Source organism: Tamandua tetradactyla, chromosome 11, assembly GCF_023851605.1.
Source record: "Tamandua tetradactyla isolate mTamTet1 chromosome 11, mTamTet1.pri, whole genome shotgun sequence".
Lineage (NCBI taxonomy): Eukaryota > Metazoa > Chordata > Mammalia > Pilosa > Myrmecophagidae > Tamandua > Tamandua tetradactyla.
In genome coordinates this window covers 81,764,319-81,788,981 of record NC_135337.1, presented here as the reverse complement: position 1 = coordinate 81,788,981, position 24,663 = coordinate 81,764,319, and the positions used below count along the sequence as shown (strand labels likewise).

The 24,663-nt window shown below is 57.5% G+C and overlaps 1 protein-coding gene across 10 annotated transcripts in view; it reads left to right on the top strand.

Annotated features, from left to right (window-relative positions):
- Positions 1 to 1,182: 1,182 nt before the first annotated feature.
- Positions 1,183 to 24,663, top strand: part of STK11 (serine/threonine kinase 11) — a 28,365-nt gene continuing 4,884 nt past the window's right edge. For all 10 annotated transcript variants that reach the window (XM_077121363.1, XM_077121362.1, XM_077121372.1 and 7 more), the window contains exons 1-8: positions 1,183 to 1,640; positions 13,044 to 13,127; positions 13,866 to 13,955; positions 14,541 to 14,673; positions 14,821 to 14,957; positions 16,066 to 16,193; positions 22,829 to 22,886; positions 24,249 to 24,445. In XM_077121363.1, coding sequence (XP_076977478.1) covers positions 1,351 to 1,640; positions 13,044 to 13,127; positions 13,866 to 13,955; positions 14,541 to 14,673; positions 14,821 to 14,957; positions 16,066 to 16,193; positions 22,829 to 22,886; positions 24,249 to 24,445 — 1,117 coding nt within the window. In that variant the 5' untranslated portion in view covers positions 1,183 to 1,350. The remainder of the gene's footprint in view (positions 1,641 to 13,043; positions 13,128 to 13,865; positions 13,956 to 14,540; positions 14,674 to 14,820; positions 14,958 to 16,065; positions 16,194 to 22,828; positions 22,887 to 24,248; positions 24,446 to 24,663) is intronic.

Sequence of the window (24,663 nt, the reverse complement as noted above, 5' to 3'; positions counted from 1 at the left end):
AACCGCTGAGAAGCAGGAAGTACCGAGTTCACTTGACGGGTGCGGACGTTTCGCTCTTACCCAGACTTTTTCGGCCAATCTCTGTTTTCCGCCGAAAGCACTTTGCTGGGACCCTCCCAGCTCTGCTCTGGGTTCCCTGTGCGCCCCTCGTTCCCCCACGGGCGCTTCAAGAAGGACGTTCTGCTTCCATCTGCCACTTGGGGCTACTTTTCGACCTCTCACTCCGCCCCTAACGGTGTTCCGGGGGTGGAGGCCAGGAAGGCGTCTGGAGAACTCCCGAGCCGCGGTCCTCGGGGTCTGCACCCACTCCCGCGCGTTCCGAAGAGACCCCGCGTGCCCCTCCCGGGTCCCCTGGGAGATCAACACCTCGGCCTCGCCACCCCACGCCCGCGTGCCGCCCCCTCCCCGTGACGGGCGCCTCCTCGGGCCAATAAGCGAGCCACGGCCGCCCTCGGGCGGGGCCCAGCGGGAGCCAATCCCCGAACGGGCGCCCGCCCGGGTCCAAACGGCCCAATCCACCGGCGCGGAGGGGCGGGACGCGGGGCGGGGCAAGAAACCCCAACCAACGGGAGGACACGTTGGCGCCGCGAGGGGGCGTGTCCGGCGGCGGGGCGTGCGCGGTGGCGGAGGCGCCGGGTGGGGGAGGGAGGTAAACAAGATGGCGGCGGCGTGTCGGGCGCGGAAGGGGGAGGCAGCCCGGGGCGCCCGCGAGTGAGGCGCGGGGCGGCGGCGGGGGCGGCGGGCGCGGCCGGCTCCCGCGGGCCGTGCATGGGCTGGGCCCCTCGCCGCTCCGCCTCCTGTACACGCGCGGCGGCCGCGGCGGGGGGACGCGCGTCCGGGCTCCGGCAGCCTCGGGACCCCCCGGCCGGGGCCTGCGGCCTGCGCCGCCCCCCGCGCCCCGCCGCCGGGGCTGCCCGGGGAGGCTCGGGCCGCCGCTAGGCGCGGCGTCGGCCGCGGGGGTCGCAGGCCGGGCCGGGGGGCGCCGCTGCGCGCTGAGGAGGGCGGCGCGGGGTCGGCGGGCGGCGGCTGCCCCCGAGGGGCCCCGCGACCCCCGGGGTGACGGGCGGCCCGGAGGAGGCTGGCCTGCGCCGCGGGCGCGCGGGGCCAAGGCGCTAACGCCCTGGAGGACGAGCCGGCGCGGCCGGCAGCCCCGGCGGCCTCCCCAGGGCCCGCGGACGTGGACGTGGCGGCCCGGACGGCGGGGCCAGGCGGCACCGGTCGAGCGCTCCGCCGGGCGCCCGCGGACCTTCCTTCAGGACAATCGTTTGGCCGAGGAGGGCTGTTTTTCCTCCGACTCTGCGCTGACTCTGTGGACACGGGGAGCGGGGATCGCCGGGCGTCCCCTCCAGGATGGACGTGGGGGGCTCGCCGCGCCTGGGCGTGTTCGCCGAGGGCGAGCTGGCGTCCGTGGCCATGGACACCTTCATCCACCGCATCGACTCAGCCGAGGTCATCTATCAGCCGCGCCGCCAGCGCGCCAAGCTCATCGGCAAGTACCTGATGGGGGACCTGCTGGGGGAGGGCTCCTACGGCAAGGTGAAGGAGGTGCTGGACTCAGAGACGCTGTGCCGAAGGGCCGTCAAGATCCTCAAGAAGAAGAAGCTCCGCAGGATCCCCAACGGGGAGGCCAACGTGAGAAAGTGAGTGGGGACTTGAAGGGGCCTGCCCGCGGGGGTACCTCTCCCAGCCCACCTGCCTCTCCATGCTTCCCTCTTTTCCTCTGTCCCCCTCTTTTCTTTCCTTCCTCCTTCCCTTCCTCTTCCCTTAGCTCCTAACCCTCCCACCCTCTGTTCTCCCTCCTTCCTTCCCTCCCTTTGCCCTCTCTCCTCTCTCTCCTACCCTTCTGTCTCCCTCCCTCCCTTCTGTCTCCCTCCCTCCTTCCTGCCCTCCCTCCTTTCTCTTAAACACCGGAGCTGACAAGCATGTATCTGTATCCTCCCTGAGGAGAGAAGTGTCTTTGGCAGCCTGCAGAAGTGTTTTTACTTAAGTTGGGGTAGGTTGTTGCAGGTGGGACCCTGATTAAAATGAGTGTGATATCATTAAAATGCCTGTGATATTCAACTCCCTGGGCAGGGGGCACGCCCCTTTCTCTCTTCTGCTGTTAAAGGAACTCTTGCCCAGTGAGCCAGTTTGCACTTAGTTTATTTGGGCCCTTCAAGGGTGTTGGGGAGGTGGCCCAGCCCACAGCAGGTTTCCTGCATGCTGGCTGGCTGTTGCTAGGCTGAGGGGGTGTAATGTTTATCCCGTTTGAGGGGAACCCTGCCGCTGCCAAAAGGCCTTGTTTGCGCCAGCTTATCGGTCGCGGGAGGGGACTGGCGCCCTTCTGGCCTGCTGGGCTATGGCAGAAGAGGCAGCCTTGACCTGAGCCACAGGTGGACTGTCCCCCAGGCTGGCATTCTGGGCTGTTTGGCCTGCGACCCATTTCCCCCGCCCCGTCCTAGTGCATGGGAGAGAAGTGTCTGTGAGACCCTCCCTTGGTGGCTCTCCCAGGCTGGGAGGGGGAAGCTACCCTTCCTTATCGCTGCCGTGCACGCCTGCCTGGCCAGGTCCCCTGTTGCTTTCACCCTTTTCTTTCTTTGGAAACTCAGCAGTTTTCAAGAAGATTGTTTCCTTAACAGCCTAGCAGTACGGACCTGGGGCGCCTGACCTTGGGCAGGGCTTTTAACCTCTGTGCTTCGCCCTTAATCTCCCTGGCCGGTCAGCTTTCACCCTCCCCGCCCCCGCGGGCGGCGCGGGACAGATCCAGTGGGGCCCTGCCTGGGGAAGCACAGTTCTGACACTCCCTGGGTGGAAGGGTCCAGTCAGGTTCCACCCAGGGGCCTCCTGAGGGCTACCGCTGGGTCTGGGGGCACTTGCGGGGGTGTGGCCATGTGCCTTTCCTGCTTTCTCCCGTACTTGGTGGTTATTGGGGCACTGCCCACTGCCAGAGGCCAGGCCTATGACAAGGGGCCCCTGGATGGCAGGCGTCTGTCCCAGGGAGTACATGCCCCCTGCCTCTCAGGCTCCCTGGGGCCAGGCTCGTTTGGGGGTGTCTCCGTTGCCCTCACTTGGCTGCAGCCCCTCTGGGCATGCCCCACCCTTTGATCATGGGTCTGAGGTCCCTCCAGGCCCCTTACTGGGAATTACCTGCTCATGTTTAGGACGTTACTCGCTGGGCTGCAGGGCCCAGTGGCGTGACTCAGGTGTTTCGCCAGTGAGTTGGGGACATAGGACAGGGTGGGCAAGTGCACAGAGCCACTGGGAACAGCATCCAGGGTAGGGTGGAATGTCTGTTACCAACACCGTTTGTGAGCTTGGCCTCCTGACCCCCACCCCAGGGCAAAGCTGGGGTCTAGTGCCCCCTATCGGGATGTGCCTAACTCAGCTGCCTACTACCTTCCTGGGAGACTCACAGGTCCTTCCTGGCTTGAGTCCTGTGGGCTGGGAGCTCTGGTGCCAGGGGAGCTATGGGTTACCCATCTCCTGGGCCCCTGTGGGCACAGGCCTGGACTGGAGGCAGCAGGGCTGACCAGGCACCCAGGCATTTGGCTGAACCTGCACTTCCGCACAGCTGGGCCCTCAGCAGAAAGGGTGGTCAGAGTGCCGCAGTGAGGAAGGTGACAGCGTCAGGGTCACAGGGCAGGGTCAAGGTTCACATGGCAGGAGTGTGGCACAGTTGGGGGTTGTGTGGCAGGGATCATGAGCAAGATTGGGGTTATAGAATTTTAGAAAAAAGCTTTCACTTCACCTCTGCTGAAGCAACAAGGGCAGAGCCGGCACATGCTGTAGAGCAGGATTGGCTTCACTTATCAAGAAGGCACCCCTTAAGTTATGTGGTTTGGACATTGGCAAGGGCATACCCCAGGGTCAAGGCAGAGGACATTTCTGTGATCCCAGAAGTTCCCCGGAGCTCTGCAGAAGGGGTAGGTGGGCAGAACCCAATGTGGGCAGAATGGCAGGGCCAGGGGGAAGTGGGATGGCATGTGTTCTGGGCTGCCTAATTCTCAGACATAGACTGGGTCCTCAGAGACCTTGCAACCTGCATGCAGCTGTAGGGGAGCTCCCAGGGGACATCGGTCCTCCTGAAGCAGAGGGGAAACTGAGGCCCAGACTCCACCGTAGTCACCAGCTTCCCATGGCCCTGTGGCTGGTGCTGATTCTCCCAGCAGCACAACATGTCCTCAAGGCCCTGCTCAGCAAAGGGGCTGGGTGTCTACAGTGCCAGGATGGGAGCAGGGCCGCGTGCCCAGAGTGCCCTGAGCACCCTGTGGTGTGGGAGAGGAGGGACCCTCCCATGAGCCTCTCTGCTGAGGCTCAACTCAGAGCCCTGTTCCATCCACCAGCGCTTGGGCCTTCTTTCCAGCACTTGGAAATCCTCCTTCCTGGGCCACGTCACATAGCAGGCAGTGGTTGCATGGAGTCTGGGAGAGGGTAAGGACTCCACAGAAAGCTGCCCTGTGGCTCTCATTTGTCCTACTCTTGCTTGTAAAAAGCAAGGATTTATTTTTTAACTTTTATTTTTATTAGAGAAGTTGTAGATTTACAAAAAACCTTCCAGAAAATAGAGTTCCCGGAAATCGACCCTGTCAATACCTTAGGTGCACCTTCTTAACATAATATAGGAAAGCTGTGAAAGCTACAACATAAAAAATAAAATTACCGTAATTGTAACCATGTAACACCTTACCATATTTCCTTCCAGTCTTTTAAATTGTTGCTTCTTAACATATCCAAGCACATTTTAGCAAAGTATCAGATTCTTCCTACGGATTTTAGAAAAATAGGTTATATTATTTGATTTTTTGGTAGTACTTTGATTCGTGTGGATTGAACACTTAAAGGGAAGAAAAGCCTCCATTGTACCCTGTCCTCTCTGGTAGGAGCCAGGTCATCTGCTGCGAGCCTGTCCGTCTTGGAGATTTCACGTGGGTACAGATGAAAGATGCATGTCCCCTTTTTATACACAAGTGAGAATATGGTGTACATCAGGTTGGCCTGCTTTTACAAGCAGGGGGTGAATGTATCAGCTTGGCAGGGTGTCTGCAGCGCTGAGTCCTGTACCTTCTCAGAGGCAGTCACAGACAACCAGGAAGCAGACAGGTATGGCCATGTCCCAGTAAAACTTTATTAGTTTTTACAGTGAGACTTGAATTTCATGTCATTTTCACATGACAAGAAATACCCCTCTTCTTCCACCCCACCCACCAGCATTCATAAGGGTAAAAAAATAATCGTTCTTAGTTCACGGGTGGTATAGAAGTGGGTGGTAGCCAGGATTCTCCACGGTTTGCCTGTCCCACTCCACAGCACATGCCAGCCCTGCCCTTGTTGCTTGGCTGGGCCTTAGAGGCCCTGGGGTCCTACTAGGCGTCTGCTGCATCTCTGAATTGTTCTGTGCCATGTCCTGTAACAAGCAAGGGTATCTGAAGCTGCGTCGTTAAACGTGAAATTTCCAGGTCAGAGGGAGCGTGTGTGCGCGTGCATTTGATAAGTCAAGTCCTCTTTCACAGAGGTTGTTTTTGCTTACAGTCCTTCGATGGTGAGTGAGGCTGGCTGCCCCAGCCTTCCCGGGAAGGGCCCGTCCTAGCTGGCTCTGCAGCGGCCTCCTCCATGAGGCGAATGAGTGGGTGGTGGGTGTATGAGCGTCGTTTCTAACCAGGCATGCCAGGCCAGTTTTATGTTTTGGTTCTAAGTTTTTATTGTGGTAACACGTATACAGCCCAGAATTTCCCGTTTTTATCATGTAATTCAGTGGTGTTGATCCCGTTTGTAATCTGCTGCCCTTACCCCAAACAAGCTCTGTCCATCAAGCAGTACATGTTGTTATCTTCACCCTATGGTCACTTACTTCACTGCAGGTCTTTGTTTCTCTTTGCCACTTCACTCTGAAGAACCCCCTCAGCTTTTGTTTACCTGGAATTGTCATTATCACTTCTGCATTTGTAGAGAAAGTCTTGTCTAATATACAGTTTTTGGTTGACATTTGTTTTCTTTCAGCACTGTTAAGTATTTCAGCCCCACGGCCTTCCTGCCTCCACAGTTTCTGATGAGAAGCTGGCACTCAGTCTCATTGGGACCCCCTTGTACATAACTTGTTGCTTTTCTCTTGCAGCTTAAGAACTCCTGGTCCTAGGCCCCTGACAGTTTGAGTACGTATGACATGTCTGGGTGTGGTTCTCTGAGTTTATAATGGTTGGGGTTCTTTGGGTTTCTTGATTGTGTTTATTGATTCTTTTGGAATTTTTTTCCTGCCAGTATTTGAATCGTCTTTCTGCCTCTTTCTCTTTTTTCCCTCTAGGATTCCATAATGGATATATTGCTTGTTTGATGGAATTTTTTTTTAAGAAAAGGCTGTGTTTACTTTATACAATTCCTTTTTCTTTCTGTTCTTTGGCCTGAATCGTTTGAATTGTCTTGTATTTGAGTTCACTGATTCTTTCTTTGGCCAGCTCCAGTCTGCTGTTGAAACCCTCCTGGGCACTTTTTTTCTTTTTTTTTGGTGCATGGTCTGGGAATTGAATCTGGGTCTCCTGCATGAAAGGTAGGCATTCTAAGCACTGAACTACCTGTGTACCCTCTCTTGGGCATTTTTCATTTCTGTTAATGTGGTCTTCATATAATGTGGTTCCTTTTTAAATATTCTGTCTCTTTGTTAAGATTCCTATATGGTTCTTTCATTGTTTTCCTCATATCCTTTAGTTCTTTCTGTGTGATTGTCTTAATCTCCTTGAGGGTATTGAGAGTCACTTATTTTAAAGTTTCTGTCCAGTATGTCCAAAGTCTGGTCTTCTTTGTTCATAGTTTCTGGATTTTTATTCTCTTCCTTTGGGACAGGACAACATTTCCTGTTTAGTTGCATGCTGTACATTGTCCGGCTCTGAAATTTAGTCTCTGAGCTGTCTGTTTTAAGTTTGTGCCCGCTAGTGACGTGGTGGGATTTCCTTGAGTGCCAGGAAGTAACAAACCCGAAACCAATACAACAAGTACTTTTTGCCGCCTTCAGATCAGCCTGCCCTCCGGCAGCTTTAATCTCCTTCCCAGAAGGGCTGCTGGAAGCAAAGAGGGAAAGGCAGTGTCCCCCCTGCTCCTCCCTCCCTCCCTCTCAGGTGACTTAAAGCAGGTCACCCTCTGTCCCAGGCTAAATGGACCCAGTTGTTTCCTATCCTGCTTTAGTTCTGCAAGCTGCTTCTGTCTGGAGGGCCAGTTCCGGGAGTCAGAGCCAGGTAGGAGCTTCCTGGGTTATTCTCTCGGGCTCTCGGCCGGTAGATTGGTGCCCTGATATACAGGCACCCAGTGTGCGCATCGGGGTGACTGTGCTCCCTCTGAATGCTCCAGGAACCCGCACCAGAAGTGCAGGCCAGTTCCATGCGCACAGGGCAGGGGTGGGGCCAGCAAGGGCACCCTACGGCCTGATTACTGCAAGCCTTCAACTGTTTTCCGGAGTCTTGACGATGACACTGCCAGTTTTGCTGGTTATGGGGCTGTGGCGTCTCACATTGCCATCTTGGTTGCTGGGCAGCCGCTTCCTTCCTCTTTTAAGTGTGAATAGTGATCAGTGTGGGATAATGCTGCCTGCTCCTCAAGCTCCATGGGTGGGCAGCCGCTTGCCCTCCTCTGAACACTGGCTGCTTCAGCCCTGGGGTTCCCCAGGGTGGCATAGGTATCCTGGTGCCATGCCTTTGTCTTAACTTAACCCCCCAGCAGATCCCCGCCCGCCGCTGCCTCACCCGGGGCGCTTGGGGACAGGAGGGCAGGTCATCTGTGGCTCTGCTGACACCTGCGGTATTGAGCCAGATGCTGGGTGCCCGTGCCTGTGTGTACTTTGCGAGCTGGGTGGTCTCTGGAAAGTCAGATCTGCCTCCATGTTAACTGTGGATGCTTCACGGGTGATAAATGCTTAGGATTTTAGCAGGCTTGAAATCGGAGCCCTGGACTATGTCGCCTTCTCTTCCTCAGCAAACAGCATCACTGGGGGCTGTTTCCCGAGGTGTCTCCTCTGCTTGTAGGTCGGCTTTGGGAAGGACTCACCCTAAGGCCTGGGTGCTAGGCCAGGTCCTTGGTTCTGGAATGTCCGTGGTCATGTCCTTTTCTTCCACTTCCTTTGGCAGAGGAAGGGGTGACCCCAAGATGATGGTGAGGGCTTGGGGGCTGGCAGTACACAGGCAGTCCTCACCCTTGCAGGCTGAGGCCTTGGTGCTGTGGATGTCCAGCCTCAGGGTCATCATCTTGTGTGAGCACAGCCCCCAGGTTTTGGCCCAGGTGATCGGTAGTCACACAGAAACGTGGGGTCCCAACTTAGTTGCAGGGACTCCAGGCGCTCATGGGTTTCATCTTGAGGGCCACAGGCTAGCACAGGGTCCTGGGTCCTCTTGGGGGCCCTGTCTGTCCTGTACTCACTGAATGGCCTTGGCTGTGCCTTAACGGGTTTATTCCAGGTAGTTCTCAGGCCCCTGAGTTTTCCCATCCTCAGGGCAGTCACCCAGCAGCGTTTTGTGCCCTCTAGTTTTGTGTCTCTCTAGTCCTCCTCTCTCTAGTCCCAAGGCCTTTCCATCACTCCACATGAAACCCTGAGCCCATCATTCATGCCACCCCACAACCCCCAGCCTGGCAGCTTCCATCCCTGCCCGGCCCTCTGGGTTGGCCTCCCAAGGCCTCCTCAGTGGGCAGGACCTGAGGGTGTGTCTTGGCACCTGGCTTCTCCCACTGAGCTTCAAGGCTGTGAGGCCTGTCCAGTTGCAACTGGATAGAACTTCCTGTCCCTGTGGGGGTGCTGCACTCTGGGTCCCCATCCCCTGTAGGCGGCACTCTGGGAGTCCTGCTGTGGGCTGTCTGCAGCCTCCCTCTGTGTTTGCCCCTTGCACTCTGGGTTCCTGTGCCTTAGTTTTCAGAGTCGGTGGTGGGGCTGTGGGAGAGAAGCTGGCTTACTGTCCCGTGGCCAGACCCGAAGGCTCTCAGCGCCTCCTTTCCCGCTGAGGGCAGCAGCCCCATCCGCAGGCTCAGCTTCTGGTACGCTTGAACGTCACACCGCCCCATCCCTCCAGGCCCTGTCTCGGCTTGTGTACTCAGGCTGATGTTGACAGCGAGTCCTTCTGTAACCTGGGACAGCCTGTATGGCCCTCGTCCTGCAGTTTCTTTTCTGGTTCATCAAGTTGACCACGCTGTCTACTTTCCTTTTGGCAGCTCATACAGGCGTCGGAAGTTTCCGGGCAGGTGGGGGTGGGGCCTGGGTGTCTGGGGCTGGGCGGGCCGGAAAGGGCTGCTTCCTCTCCTTGCAGAAATGCTTCCGCGTCACTTGGACTTGCTTTTCCCTTTTTCTTTAAGGATGGTTCTTTTTTCCTTCCTTTTTTTTCTGGCCGGAGGTGTAATGCTTGTGCCTTGGGAATGTAGGAGTGGTGGTACTGAAGCCTACCATCCCCCTGGGCACGTCAGCTGAGGCATGTGGGGAATTGTCCCTCTGGGCTTTTGTCACATGCAGCCCAGGGCCCATGGAACGTGTGGCCTGTCTGCAGCCGTGTGCATGCGCCCCCCCCCCCACCCTCAGGGTGCCCAGGACCCTTGCGTTCCTCTCTTGGGTGCTGCGGGGGCTGACTGGCGGGTCAGCCTATCAAAGTGGCTCAGCCTAGTTCCTTAGCATAAACCTCTTTTATTTTGTTAAAAAAAAGCAACATTTTATGGACCTTAGCTGTTTAACTGTAGAGGGAGGAGCTGCTCCCTGCTTTTGGTTGTGATTTGGGCATTAGCGTGAAGAGAATGAACCTTTGGTGGTGGCTCTGCCTACTGGTGGTCGGGGTCAAGGTCTGGGGCTGGTCTGGGGAATCCCCTGGGGTTGTCTGGGGGGATCCTGGGGGATGGGGTCTGGGGAGGTAGTCCTAGGGCGGTGGTCTCCAGAGGTGGTCCTGGACTCATTTTGTCTCCAGGTATGGGTTTTCAGAGCATGGCCTGTTGGGATGTGGGGCTTGTCTGGACCAGCTCCATCCTCTGTGGGTGCAGGCCAGCTGAATGCCTGGGCTGCCTTGTGGGGATGCTCTGCCCCTCAGTCCTGCAGCTTTTGGGGTTTGGTGGTGCCTTTTAGGCTCGGGGGTTGATTTGTGGGGCTGGTATCTGCCAGGAGGGCTCCATTCCCACCCCCTGGGTGGCAGTTTTGCTGTAGCCACGCTAGGCCCCTGTCACAGCTGATGCCCATGATCCCTGTTGAACGCACCACAGGTGCCCAGAAGAAGCTTCTGGAGCTGTGACTTCTGGGCCTCGGTCTGCGTGGGGTTCTGGGGGATGGCTTTAGCTCACACAGCTCTGGCCTGGGGATCCCATCTCAGTGCTTCTGGTTGCCCGAGGTGGGAAGCTAAGAGGACCGTGGTGGGGTACACAGGGCAGCCAGAGGGCTTGGTATGCTCGTGGAGCTCCTCCCTGGTCAGCTGTCCTTGGAATTCCTCTGAGACTTGGTTGGGAGAGGGGCTTCCAAATCTGTCCCCTCAGCCCTAGAGGGTTGAGACTCCTGGGGGGCACAGATGAGATACGACCACCCTACCTCTGCTGGGAAGCTGAGGGCTGCGCCCCGCTCACACCTGCTTGTCTGCTAGCAGGAAGTGGGGTTGGGAATGTCCCTGCCTAGACAGGTTTGCCCTGGGGTGGAGGTGCAGGTGCAGGTGGGAGAACAGCCTTGAGGGGAGGGAGGGGCACAGGGGTGCATGCTGAGGGGCTTGTGAGACCACCCTCTGGGGACTCCTGGCCACAGATCAGCTGTGAGCAAGGGCATGGCTGGGTTCTGGTGGGGGTCCCAGCTCAGGAGCACTTCCCATCCGTGACAGGCCTGATCTGTGCCTGCTGACTCTGCTGTCCGGTGTGGGGGTTGCAGGGCAGCCCAGGGAGGCAGATCAACACCCAAGTGCCCAGGATGCCCTGCCCCGGTGGCAGCAGCTGTCGAGGGCCCTGTCTCAGGAACTTGTGCCACTCACCCTGTCATAGGCAGACGGCGCAGGAAGTTCCCCTGTGAGTTCGCATCAAGGCTTTTCCTGCTTCTTTCTGCCCCTGGGGCCTGACATCCTTGGCTCATGGCTACCTCACCCAGCTCTGCCCCCATCCCATTGGGTGAGGCCCACTCTAAGCCTTAGCTGAGCCTCGCTGTCACCTGTGGACACCTACCAAGACCTCATTCCAAGTCCTATCATACGGCAGGACCAGATTTGGGGACCCTATTTGCCCCCCACCCACTAGGGCACCACTGGGCCCTCGCCCTCACCATGTCCCTACCCCGTGCCCTCAGATCTCATGCCCGCCCTGCAGCTAGCCAGCCTTGTAGCCCTGTGCACGTGTGGCACAGCAAGGGACCTATGAGAGCGGCCTAGGGAATGTGGCCATGTCCTGCGCTTGGCCTGACCCCTTCCCTAGCCTTTGAGAAGGCGGTGTCCTCAGAGCTGGAGGCCATGACAGGGCCAGTGCCAGCCCCAAGGGTCCATCTTGGGGGTCTTCCTTGTGTTGGGACTGCCCTGCTGCTCACTACACCCTCACTTCCTGCACCAAGCACTCTGTGCACCCCAGTTCTGGGTCCGGGCATCTGGCAGGTCCCCGACTTGTATGGTCCTATTTTCCACTCCACCTGTTTGTTCCTTTTCCCCACTCTGTCCCCCAGCATCCTTCTTGCTCTCTCCCCATTATCTTCCCTTTTCCTCTCTATGTCCCTATTTTTCCTCCCTCTGTTCCCTCTTTTTTTCTCTCTGTTCCCCCCACTGCCCTGGAGAATGACTGGTCCCAATGTCAGTGGGCCGGGGAGGGGCCAGGGTGCCATCATGGTCCCCAGATGTGGGGTGGAGAGCCCTGGTAGGGCCAGAGGGTGTGCCCCAGCTCCTGCACCCTGGACCCCTCTCATGTCCTGGCCGCTTGTGACTGGCATTGGGCTGAGCTCACCTGGCAACCGCCCCTCACCTGGGATGTGGCCCAGACCTGCTGCCCACATGTTGAGTACGGACTGAGGTGGTGGGTGCCAGCAGTGTGCTGGGGCCTTGCCCAGCCCAGTTGTGGCTATGGATGAATTCTCCTGAGCGGCCTCTCAGGTGGGAAAGATGCCTGAACCCCCGGCACTCCTGTAAAACTGGAGCACCTTCCACTCAGGGAGAAGGACACACAGTGATTTGGCAGGACAGAGGGCGGCAGAGCCTGTCACCTGCCCTGGGTGGTCTGTGGATAGCCCCGGGAAGGCAGCAGTTTCCTCACGGGGTCCCTTGAGGTCTGTCTCCGCTCTCCCAAGGCTGCCCTGCCCACATACCCTTGTCCATGCCCAGCCCGCTCGCCCCCTCCCAGGAGCTGCCTTGTCACTTTGCTGCCTGGAGGGAGGGAAGCAGGTTCAGTGCACTGTGGGGAGGGCTATATCAGGAAGGGCTTCCTAGAAGAGGTTCTGGAGAGTGGGGGTACAAGAAAGGGCCTGGAGCCATGCCTGGAAATGCCCCACACACACACACCCAGCTTCCCTCGGGCTTTCTGCCCTGGCTCTTGGTTGTGGGTTTGCTTTAAATGACACTGTGCATATTTTCTGCGCTTTCTGTGCGACCCCTGTGTTACCCACAAACTGTGCGACTCCTGTGGCGTTCACCTGCTAGTGACACACACCTGGTGAAGTTCAGTGAGCCTCACGGCTGTGCTGCCTTCACTACTGTGCAAATCCTGTCACCCCCGAAAGAATCCGTGTCCCACGTACCCACTAATCTACTTCGCGCTGTGTGGGGGACCCGCATGCCTCTTGCTGGCCTACCTTATGCCCTGGCCCCCGTCTTTCTGGCCCTTGGCCAGGCCCTCACGGTCAAGCCAGGTCAGGAGTCACCAGGGAGCTCAGCCTAGCCCTGCTGTGAGCCTCCTCGCCAGACAGAGTATGTGCCTATGGGCGCCGTACCACAGTACAGCCCCAGGAGGTCAGGGACCTGGTCTAGGACAGGGTCATTCAGCAATGCCGCCTGCAGCCGCCGGGGCCAGTGCCACTCCAGTGACAGCCCCGAGGGCCTGGGTCTGGCTGCTGCGTGGCTGTTGGGTGATGTTCTCTTGTGGGCTCTCACTAACCCCTCTCCTCTCTGTTTCAGGGAAATTCAACTACTGAGGAGGTTACGGCACAAGAACGTTATCCAGCTGGTGGATGTGCTGTACAATGAAGAGAAGCAGAAAATATATCCTTTTGGGCACCAGGTCCGTGTTACTCAGGCGAGCTGGGTTAGGGTGCTGATGACTGAAACCTGGAAAGCTGTGTGAGGTCAGCTTTAGATCACAAGCAGGGGCCTGTGCTATCTCCTCTGCCTCCATGCGTGCCCAGCTGGGGCTAGTGCCGTGTCCCTCCCCACAGTCTGGGCCCAGGCTCACAGCTGGCAGATGTGGCTGGCATGTCCTCACAGCCTGGGACCCTCCCCTGACCAACAGTGTGGGGGCTTCCCTCCCCGTCTGCCCTGCAGCCAGTCAAAGTCTCAAGGTGGGACTTGATGAGCCCTGCTCCGACTCTGGTCTTGGTGGATGCGTCAGTTTCAGGGACCTGGCCCTGGCGTTTTGGGGGCCTCAGAGCTCTAAACGGCTCTTCCCCAGGGCACTTGCCCTGCCTCTTCACCACCCAGCCAACCCCAAGCACCCAAGACCTCTGGTTCTCCTACTCTGTCCTCCCGCTGCTGCATCTCATTTTCATGTCCAGTTCCTGTCAGGATATGTGCCAGAGTAGTGGGCAGGGGGCAGTCACAGACCTTTGCTGCACCTTTATTGGGTCTTTGGGTCCCATGTCTCATCTCTACTGGCTCTGGGGCCTTGTGCCCCCCCTCCCCCTCCCCTTGGCTGTACCCTTACCTGATCTTGGAGTCCTATTCCCAACCTCTACCCCCAGCTGCGTCCTTCTGGCTCTGATCCCTTCTCCTTGACGCCTGCACGTATATGGTGATGGAGTACTGTGTCTGTGGCATGCAGGAGATGCTGGACAGTGTACCTGAGAAGAGGTTCCCTGTGTGTCAGGCGCATGGGTAAGTCCTGCTCGGAAGAGCTTGTGCCAGGCTAGGCCATCTGGGCTCACAGGAGTTGGCCTTCTGTGTGCCTGGGGGTCCCCAGCTTGCCATCTGACCTAGTTATTCTGGGGCTGGTTCTGTTGTGGCCAGGATGGGCCACCCCAGTGACCTCCTTGTAGTGTGGGGCCTGGGAACCTGCCCTTGGAGTGCCAGCAGCTGAGGCACCTTGAGGAGTTGGAGGGGGTAGGAGGGGGCCAGGCCCTCTTGGAAAGACTGAGAGCCGATGTGCTGCTGATGAAGCCACACCTGGCTGAGAAGATTCTGACCTCCTGGAGGAGGCTGGGGCCAGCGACCCCTAGTCTGACCCTGGGGGGCTTGTTTTAGATCCATTTCCCCTTTTACCTGGACCCCAGACCACCCTCTAGCCATGTTCTCTCATTTTCTCATTTCACTCCTGAGTTTAGCAAGATATTTGATCCCTCGTGGTTGCTGTGCCAAAGGGGGTGCTCCTGTGAGTGACCCCTAGGCTGGGCGGGGCCAGCGGGGCCGCTGGTGTGTGTGAGTTCTGGGTCCAGCAGTGCCTCCCCCCACCGTCCCCCACAGGTACTTCTGCCAGCTCATCGATGGGCTCGAGTACCTGCACAGCCAAGGCATCGTGCACAAGGACATCAAGCCTGGGAACCTGCTGCTCACCACCAGTGGGACCCTCAAGATCTCGGACCTGGGTGTGGCCGAGGTGAGCGCCGGCCTGGCCAGACACGGTGGGGGAAGCAGGGTCCAGGTAGGGGTGGGGGCAGGAATGGGGTGAGGGGTCTTGTTGGACCTGGGCAGGGTGGACCCCGGCTGTGGCCCCTGCTGACCTCCTGTTTGTCACCCCCTGTAGGCCTTGCCCCCGTTTGCTGAGGATGACACATGCCGCACGAGCCAGGGCTCGCCAGCGTTCCAGCCGCCTGAGATTGCCAACGGCCTGGACACCTTCTCTGGCTTCAAGGTGGACATCTGGTCAGCGGGGGTCACACTGTAAGTGCCCGGGGGACAGACAGGTCACATTGCAAGTGCGGGTTGGGGGTGAGGCCCAGAAATGAGTGCATGGTCTTCTTACCAAGAGTCTGGTGTGAGGGGTTGAGAGGGCCGGATGGCCAGTAACTGAACTGTGAGTACCCCCCCTGACCTGTGGCCACCCAGCTGTCCCACCCTGCCATTTGGTGCATCCCCGGGACAGAAGACCGTATCCTGTGCTGGCTGTGGGCACAGGCACTTATGTCAGGGTTGGGCAGGAATCCCAGCCCACATCAAAGAGCCCCCATACCTTGCTCTGAGTCCAGCGGAGGTCTTAGCCTCAGGGCCTCTTTGGGGGTGCCTCAGGTCTCTACAGACTGTGCTGGGCCAATGGTGACGTGAGAGGGGGCTTAGCTGGGGGAGCCAAGAGCCCAGAGGAGCCCAGGGGCCTGTGGAACCTTTAGGATCCCAGTATGGGGAGGGGGTGCTTTCTAGGGTCCCTCAGCCAGACACAGGTGCTTTGCTCCAGGTCTGACTCTGGCTTGCCTCTCCCCACTGTTCTTGCTGTCAAAGCCCATGTGAGGCTGTGCTTCTGTTTTACATGGAATGTTTTTGCCTGATGTTTCGTGCGTGTTTTGTGCGTGTGTTTCGTACCTGTGTTGAAGGGGACAGAACCTTCCATGCCCCTCCCAACCTGGGAGGACACAGCCCCGATGGCCTGCAGTGGTCTTGGGATCTCACCAAGGATAGCCCCAGTGGGGGTCCTAGGGGCTGGTGACCGTGGGTCTAGGTCCCCTGCTCCATGGCGCTCGGCCCCCACCCCCCCGCTCTCTGGGCCCCCTCCCCATGGCTCTCAGGGCACCCTTCCCATAGCCCTCGGGACTCCCTCCCCATGGCACTCAGGGTCCCCTCACTCCCCATGGCGCTTGGGGTGCCCAGCTTCCCTTGCTTGTCTTCGACTGAGGCCTCCTCAGGACATGCCCTCTGATGCCGTGTGGAAAGTGAGCTGGCTGTGGGGCATCTGGGGGTTTGCATAGCCTGTGTCAATCCTGACTGTATGATGGAGTCTGCTGGGGCCAGGGGGCCAGGACCTGACATCAAGTCCCCTTCTCTTCCCTGTGTGACGTAGCTACAACATCACGACGGGTCTGTACCCCTTCGAGGGGGACAACATCTATAAGCTGTTTGAGAACATCGGGAAGGGGGCCTACACGATCCCGGGCGAGTGCGGCCCCCCACTGTCCGACTTGCTGAAAGGTAGGACTGCACACAAGACACTGGGCATTGGGGAATGGGTGGGGCTTGGTGGCGTGGGACTGCCTGCCACGGAGGGCTGTGGGCTTTGGAGGGTCTCTTTCCGCGCTGCATCTTCCTCCAGCCTCCAGCTACCCCCTTACCAAAAAACTTGGCTGGCTCTGGCCCCAGACCCACAGTGTGAAGCCACAGCCCAGTCCAGAGCACAGCTGTCTGGGGCAGGGCTAGAGGACGGGCCTGCAGGGCTATGCACAGGGCCACCTTGTTTGCTGAGCCGGAGGGACGGCTGGGCCTGCCAGAAGCTCTTGGGTCCTGAAGTTCTGCATCTGGCTTCTGGTCCCCTTGTCCAACTCTCTTCTAACTTTCAGAACCCCCTGGGCGGGGGTGGGGAGGGGGCGCGGGGGCAAGGCAGAAAGGGTCTTCTGCCTCGGCCTGTGGGGCTGCACTTCTTGGTGGGGGGCAGCAGGTGGCGCCCGTCTGCTCTGGTCGGGCTGCGGTAGCGCCTCTGGGCCGGGTGTCCAGGCCTCCTGGTTTGCTCTGGGGGCCTGGGTCCCGGTCCACAGCCTCCACCCCTGACATGCAGCTGCAAGGAGATTTCCTGGGCTGCATGAGAGATGCAGAGATGGGGGCGGTTTGCCCTGGTGTTTTATTTTATTCAGTGTAGCCAGATATCATCTGAACAGGAACTAATACTTAAAAATGGACCAATGAGGTACTACTTTACATCGCTTTTCTTTTGTTCTTAAATGTCAAAACCTGGCACATAACTTATCCTTATGTCTCAGATTCGATGCTAGATTTCCACTGGAGAAATCTCGGTCAGTATTTCTGTCTCATGTCATATACAATTGAAAAGGTAGAGTGAGATGCCCAAGTTGCTCCAAACATCTCAGGTAGTTTCCCGGTAACTGAGTCGAGTATCAGATTCTGCGTTTAATTGATTAAAATGAAGTGAAATGAAACATTCTGCTTCTTGGGGCCCATGTGAGCTGGGGGCCCATTTTAGGTGGCTCCAAGCTGTCCCTAGGCCTCTGCCTCCTGCCAGCCCCTCTGTGGGCCCCCACTCACCTTCCTTCCCAGCTGTGGATGCAGCACGTCCTCTTCTGGAGCACTTCCTATGGTCTCATGGCTCTCTCTGTCCTCTGGGCACATGTCCATGACTGGGCTCAGAGGTGGGAGCACTTGTCCCTCAGATCCTTCAGGAAAATGGCAGGATCTGGGTGCACGGTGCGGGCTGCTGCTAGCAGGGGCAAGGGGTGCGGGGTGTTTGGTTTCTTTCAGGAGACACAGCTGCTCACCATGTGGTCCCTGGGCCCACCCAAGGTTTGCTGCTCCCCCCACCCCGCTCAGGACCCACTTGGGAGGCTCTTGCCCCCAGGGTGTGTGGTCCCCACCAGTGTGGAGGGCTGGGGCGCTGGCCGCATGCTGGGGTTTGCCTCATGCTTGGGTTTGCCTCATGCTTGGGTTTGCCTCATGCTTGCCCCCAGGACGGAGTATGGGTGGTCTTAGCCAGTACACTTAGGGGAGCTTTGTGTGGTCTCAGACGCCCAGACCACAGGCTGGGGTGCAGCCCTCCCGTCCTGCTGCCACCTGTTCCTCTCCTGGCCCTTTGGTTCCCCTTTGGCTGCGGGGCCCCGTGAGCTATCCAGTGGGGAGGAGTCCCGACTGCCACTTCCTTCCTCACGTTCTCAGAGATGCTCTCAGGGCTGACCCTGACCTGGCTTCCCCCTTGGTGGGATGTTTGTGGCCAAGTCCCAGTTTGTGGTGACCTACCCTGGCCTTTCAGCGCATGTCCGGGGGACCTGCAATCCACTTTTCCCTCATGGAGGGACCACCCCGGGCCTGCCCACCAGGCCCACACAGTGCATCTGCCTGACCTGCCGCCTCCTCTCCTGTGGAACATTCCACAGCAGCCCTTCTGCCGTCCTGTGATTATGTCTTGGGGGCTGCAGTCAAGGAGCAGGAACGCCCCCGTGGGGGTCCCTGCATGATGCTGCAGACCTTCCCCTGCCAGCAACCTTCCTGCACCAGTGGGACCCACATGTGAGAGGCTTGTCCCGGGTGTGTGATGATGGAGACCGTGTCTTCCTGCCCCTGCAGTGAGTGCCGAGTTCTTTCCTCTAGAGTTGTCTCTGCCATGTAGTTACTACCTGTTACCGTCCTCGCCCTCACTGCTGCTCCGAGCCTCACTACTGTGTCCTTCCACATGTCCCAGCCCTGGCACAAGAAGATGCTCAAGGCCCCCTTGTCCTTCCTGTCCCCAGTTCCAGGTGGGGAGTTCAGATCCGTGGACTTTGATCTGCGCCATGAGGCCAAGCTCTTGTCGGGACCTGTGTACTAGGCCATTCTCCCTCCCTGCCCCAGGCCTTTGCATGGCCATGCTCTGCCTAGAGGGCTCTCCAGGCTTTTCCCGGCTTGCTTCTTTTCAGCAGTCTTGGCTTTCTCTGGCTGGAGAGGGTGTTCCCTAGGTGGGAGTTTCCCCTCAGTACCCACCAGCACTGGCTGCTTCCCGTTTAGGGGCAGTCTTCCACACTGGCTCTGTGGGGGCAGGAGCCCACGGCGTGGAGGCGGGGCCTCAGGCAGCTGGCCACTGGGGGTGCCAGCAGGAGGCGGGCTGCCCTGCCAGGCATGTGGGGAGGCCTTGGCGGGCAGCATCCACAGCAGGAGCATCCTCAGCTGGAGCAGAGCCGGGCTGTGTGAGGAGGCTGGCCCGTCCTTGTGCCTCAGCTCCCCAGATGCCGCCTGTTTCCGAGAACAAAGCTTTCTCCCCTGCATGGATGCGCCCTGCCTGGGAGTTATTCAGAGCCCTGCAGAGCTCCGTGCCAGCCCCAGCCGCATCCCCGTCCTCACTGCTCTGTCACTGCTCGGGAGGCACGACTCCTGCCCACGCTGTTCCCCACGGGGCCCCCAGATGAGGGAGCGCAGGGAGGGAGCCAGCCAGCGATGTGGGGGCTGCTCTTGGAGTGGAGCCGTACCTGCGGCTGCATCCTCTTCCTCTTCCCAGAGGTGGGATGCGCACTGGCCTGTTAGTAGCACCAACCACTCCTGGCCATGACTCCTTGCCCTCTCGAGGCTATCCTTGAGCAGTGAATTTCTTTTCACATAAGCCCCTTAACGCCCCTATGGTCACTGAGGTAGTTCCCGGGTTGTCCTCTGAATAGTACATAGCTGGAAGCTGTGGAAGGTTTTAAAAGAAAATTTTACCGTCATATCGGTAAATTTGCATGTCAGAGAATTAACCATTTTATAAAGAACAATTCAGTGAAGTCTAGTAGTCAGAGCTGTGCTGCTACCACTTCTGTAAAGTTCTAGAATGCCCCAGACGGAGGCTGCATACCCATAAGTGGTAATGCGTCCCCCTCCCGCAGCTGCAGGAAGCCACCATGTGCTTTCTGTCTCCAGATTTGCTTATTGTCTCGCATAAAGCACAACACAGCGTCCTGTGTCTGGTGTCCTTGACCCAGTCCAGCCCGCAGGCTCGTCCAGGGGGCTTGTGTGGGTCTTGTGGGAGCCCCTCCTTGACAGCAACGCTTTATGGGGTCTGACACCTGGGGCTGGGCTCGGGGGCCTGTCCTGTGGGCAGTGGGGTGTGTGTTGCTATGAATGTGGTGGGCGTGTCTCTTAACTCCATCTGCCAGGACTGGATTCTCTGGGTCCCATTGCAGGTAAAGGCTTAGCTGCCTAGTAAGTTAGTGAGTGTCCTAGCATGTCACATTGGTGAGTGTCCAGCCTACGAGCCTGGGCTGTGATAGAAAGGGTCATGCTGTTTTCCACAGTGGCTGTTCATTCTCATAGAAGCTCCTCTTGGCCCGGAGTGCCCCCAGGGGCCAGGACAGGCACCCGTATGAGGAGGATGGGATCAAAATGGAAGTTTTCTCATCGAAAAAAGGAAAAGAATAAGAAGGCCCTAAATGGGAGGAAACATCCCATACAAAGTGGATTTAGTTGGCAAAAAGAACTGGGGCCCAGGGTTTCATAGCAGCTGCCTAGAAGTTGGTACCGAAGCACACTGTGGTTTATGGGAAGGGGTGCCGAGGCCTGGCTGGGCCCTTTGAGAGGGTGTGTGGGCAGCACAGGCGTGGGGGTGATGCTCAGCTGTGAGGCAGCCACGCTCCAGGTAGGGCCAGCTGGCTGTGCCAGGCCCTGGGAGGGCACTCAGTGCAGCCTGGGCTGCACGCACGGCACTGTAGGGTGTGGCTCGGTAGCTTCTGGGAGGCCCCAGCCTGCTCTCTCCTTTGTGGTCTTTGGCTCGTTAGGTTTCTTCATGGACAGTGGGTTCACCTCGTCCTTCTGTGTACCCCTGGTTGCTTTATCTTACCGTCCTCTTGGGGGTCTCAGTTGCAGGTCCCTGTCTTATTCCAGCATACTTAGCTCATTGAGCTAACTCTAAAATAAATGCCATTGCCGGATTAATCAAGTTGCATTCTATTTCTAGTTTGTGGAGAGCTTTCCGATTTTTATGAACGTTGTTAGAATTTTATCAAATGAGTTTTTCCATCTTTTGAGCCAGTTGTATTGTCTTTCTTGTAATCTGTTCACGTGGCAGATGACATTGAGTTTCTCATGTCAGACCAACCTTGCATTCCTGGAACAAATGACACTGTTATTTTGATGCGCTATCCTTTTTTTTATATCATTGGGTCTTGTTGGCAAATGTTTTCTGTTGTGTTTTTGTATCTGTTTTTAGGCTCTGCTGCCCTGTCCTGGGGGGTTGATATCCAGGTCCCTCTGCTCTTGCCTAGACGGTGAGTGGGGCGAGCACCCCTTCTGCTGTTCTCTAGAGAGGCTGGTGTCGGCTTGTCCGGTGAGCGTGTGGAGCAGCTGGCTCTGGACTTTTCCATGGTTGGATTTTGACTTGTTTGTTTAGTTCCATACAGGTTGTTTATTTCTCTTCCCCCGTCCATCTGGCAAGTAGTGTTTTTCCAGGAACGTATCCATGATGTCTGTTTTTTAAAAAGTTTGACACAGAGCTGCTGGTAACACCTTTGTCTCCTTTGAGGGCTGCATCATCTGTCCCAAGGACCTTTTCACCAAGGACCTGGGCTTGGTAGCCCTTCCCTTTGTCCCTGGCTCACGCTCACGAGGATGTATCACATTTTTGTAGTTCAAAGAACCCACCTTTGGCTTGGGTCCCCTAGTTTGTTTTTTCTCTTTTATCAGTTTTTGCTCTTGTTATCTTCCTTTTACTTCCTTTTGGTTTACATGGATGTTTTAGCTTCCTGGCTTTCAGTAGAGTGGGCTTAAACAATGGGAAGTTATTGGCTCAAAATTTTGAGGCCAGAAGAAGTCTAAAATCGAGGCATCAGCCAGGCGACGCTTTCGACGCTTTCTCCCTGAAGCCCAGCACTCCAGGGCCGGCTCCTGGTAATCCCTGGGCCTGGGCTCTTCTGCCACGTGGCGGTGCATGCAGCAGCCTCTCCTGGCCCCTCGGGGTTCCTTTGCCTTCCGGCTTCTTCTCGTGGCTTCTCTCTTGTCTTACTCTCACTCTTTAGTAAAGGTCTCCAGGCACCTTGGTTGAAGCCCCCCGCACCCGAAGTCACATCCTCAGCAGGTCTTTACGATGGGTCCAGGCCTGCAGGAACGCATCATGTGTAAGAACAGGTTTTCCTGGGTACTAAACTCCAAGGTACCCCAATACTTTTCCTCTTTCTAACTTGGTATATCAGATTTAAATTCACTGATTTCCAGGTTTCTTTTTTCATATGTGTATGTCCAGCTATAAATTGTTCTTTTAGTCCTACTTTAACTTCATCCCCCAAATATTGATACATGTAGGCTTTTCATAATGTTCAGTTCAAGCTACTTTCTAATTTCCATTTTCATTTTGTAACACGTCAATTAGTTGGAAGTACTTTACTTGAATTCAGATTCGGGGATTCTTTTTTTATTCCAGGAATTTATTTCATCTAATATTACTAACTTGGGGATTTTTTTTGGTGTATCATTTTAGTTCAAGTTTGATTTTAAAAAGTCTCATGAAATGTGCTGTTGCACTTTATGGCCTAGAATTTGATCAGTTTTTGTAAATCCTCTGTGTCCTTGAGGGGAAAGGTTCCCTAAGCCCTTCAGCACAGCGTTCTGGGTGTGATTCTTCATGTGAGTTGTAAATGGTGTTGTTGTCTGTGTTTGTGAGTTGGTGTCAGGTACACACCTCTCCCTGGGCGCTGCTGGGCCCGTCCCTTCCCCTGCTTCTGTCCGTTTTCACTTCCTGTCTCGAGGCTGTGTTGGGAGGGATGTAGGATTAAAATTTAGAACCTTGTAGCTCTTCTTCCACCCTCCTAGCTTTTGTGTTTGTTTTATTTTTCTGTCGAGGCGCCTTTCTCCATCGGCGCCTCCACTCTCGTCCTTCTTGCTCTTCATTCCTTTGCAGACCGTGAGTGTCCCATGAGGCCCCGTTCCCTTCTCTGACGTGTGTCTTTTGGAATGTCTTTGGTGTGAGGTCTGCTGGGGCCACTCCCCCGTTTTTATTTTGAAATGACTTTATTTTGCCCTCAGAAAAGAAGTTCATGCTGGATGGGCTGCAACTATGAAGATCAAGGGTGGGCTGGGCAGGTGGGCAGGAAAGAGGCAGCTGGTGGTGGGGAGACCCAAGGTGCACGTGCCACAGCACTGACTCACCGGCTGCTCTCCTCTTTCAGGGATGCTTGAGTATGAGCCTGCCAGAAGGTTCTCCATCCAGCAGATCCGACAGCACAGGTGAGTCCCATGGGCCCCTGCCCTTTCTGTGCCCCTCTGTCCAGGTGGGCAAGAGGTTCACTCTCAGTGTCACCAGGTCTGGCCGTGCCCCCAGCTAGGGGCCAAGCAGTTGGGGCTTCCATGCATGGAGATGATCCCAGGGGGTCCTGGCTGGGTGGCCAATTAGGGGCTGGGGCCTTTAGGAAAGGGTGATTTCCCAGTCAGACAGGAACAGGGTTCTCAGCAGGCTGCCATGGCCATACCACAGTGGCCGGGAAGCTGAGTCTGAGCTGACCTAGAGGGCCCAGCACCGACTGGTGCTGTTGGGGGTAGCCCCCCGCGTGGGTTCCCTACAGCAGCCTTGCCTAGTGGGATTTGATGCCCAGGGAGGCAGGTCCACATGGGGGTTGGCCAGGTCTGCCCTGTGGCTGTGGCTGTTACAGGAGCCCCAAGTACCCGGAATGGGGCAGGGTGAATTGGCCATGTTTCTCCCAGGTTCTCATCCATGTTTGACCCTCTGGGTGGTGAAGGAATTCGTGGCTGGAGGGTATGATGGGGTTTGGGGCGACACCTGTGGGTCCCATGAGCTGGAAGTGAGCCAGACTGGACACAGATGCCTGTGGCCTCTGAAAACAGCCATGGGGTGGGATGCAGGGGAGTCTTGGAGGGCAGGCCGCTGCCCACCAGCATTCCCCAGCCCAGCTCAGGGGAGCCTGGCCCTTTGTGGCCACCTCCATAGGGCCTGACCTGGATTATGGTCCAAGTGGGCAGTGGGTGGCTTTCCCCTGCAGGCATCTTCCCACCTGGGCTCCCTCCCCAAACTTTGCTGACCCTGCAGGTGAGGCCTTCAGCCCCAACCGCCCCCCCCTTCCCTGGCAGCAGGTCAGGTTGGCATCCTGGGTCCTTCCCAGGAAATAGTTGTAGGTCCCAAAGGATGATGCGGAGCAGTGGGGCCTAAGGCTGGGACAGCTGAGACTCTGGCTGTGGCCCATTACCCACAGGCTTCCCTGATGCCCAATCCATGGGGCCCTCACCCCCCTGGGCTTTGTCTGGACCACATCCTTCTGGGGAGGTGTTTTCTGTCCTGAAAGGGATAGGGGCTGGGGGAAGAAAATGGAGACTTTGTGACAGTGCCACCAAGCCAGACATGGTCCATGTCTTGGCAGCTGAGGGAGACCCACAGACTCGGGAGGCTGGGGAGGCAGCGCAGGCCGTGCCCAGGAGTGCAGCGTGGCACGGTCATACCTTGGGCGGTGGGCAGGCAGCACCTCAGCCTGATGGGACCCCTGCTGGCAGGCCCCCTCCTGATAGAAACCCTCTTCTGATGGGACCCCCAACTGACTGGTCCCCCTTCTGACGGGACCTCATTCATGGCTCTTGCAGCTGGTTCCGGAAGAAGCACGTGCCGGCTGGGGCACCGGTGCCCATCCCTCCGAGCGTGGACGCGCGGGACCCCTGGCGCAGCATGACGGTAGTGCCCTACCTGGAGGACCTGCATGGCCGCACTGCCGATGGTGACGACGACGACCTCTTTGACATGGAGGATGACATCATCTACACTCAGGACTTCACGGTGCCTGGTGAGTTCGGAGCTGTGGCGGCTGCCCCACCACCTGGACATCTCCATGGCCAGGGCCTGCAGTGCCCACGAGGACCCCGGGAGACCCTCCCTGCTGGGGGGAAGGGCTCACAGGGGCCCCTGGCATCCCTGCTGGGCCATGGTCTACTTCCCACTACCCAGCACCTGGCCAGGGCTCTTCTCTCTCGGGCAGCCCCAAGGCAGGGTCTGGCAACCCTG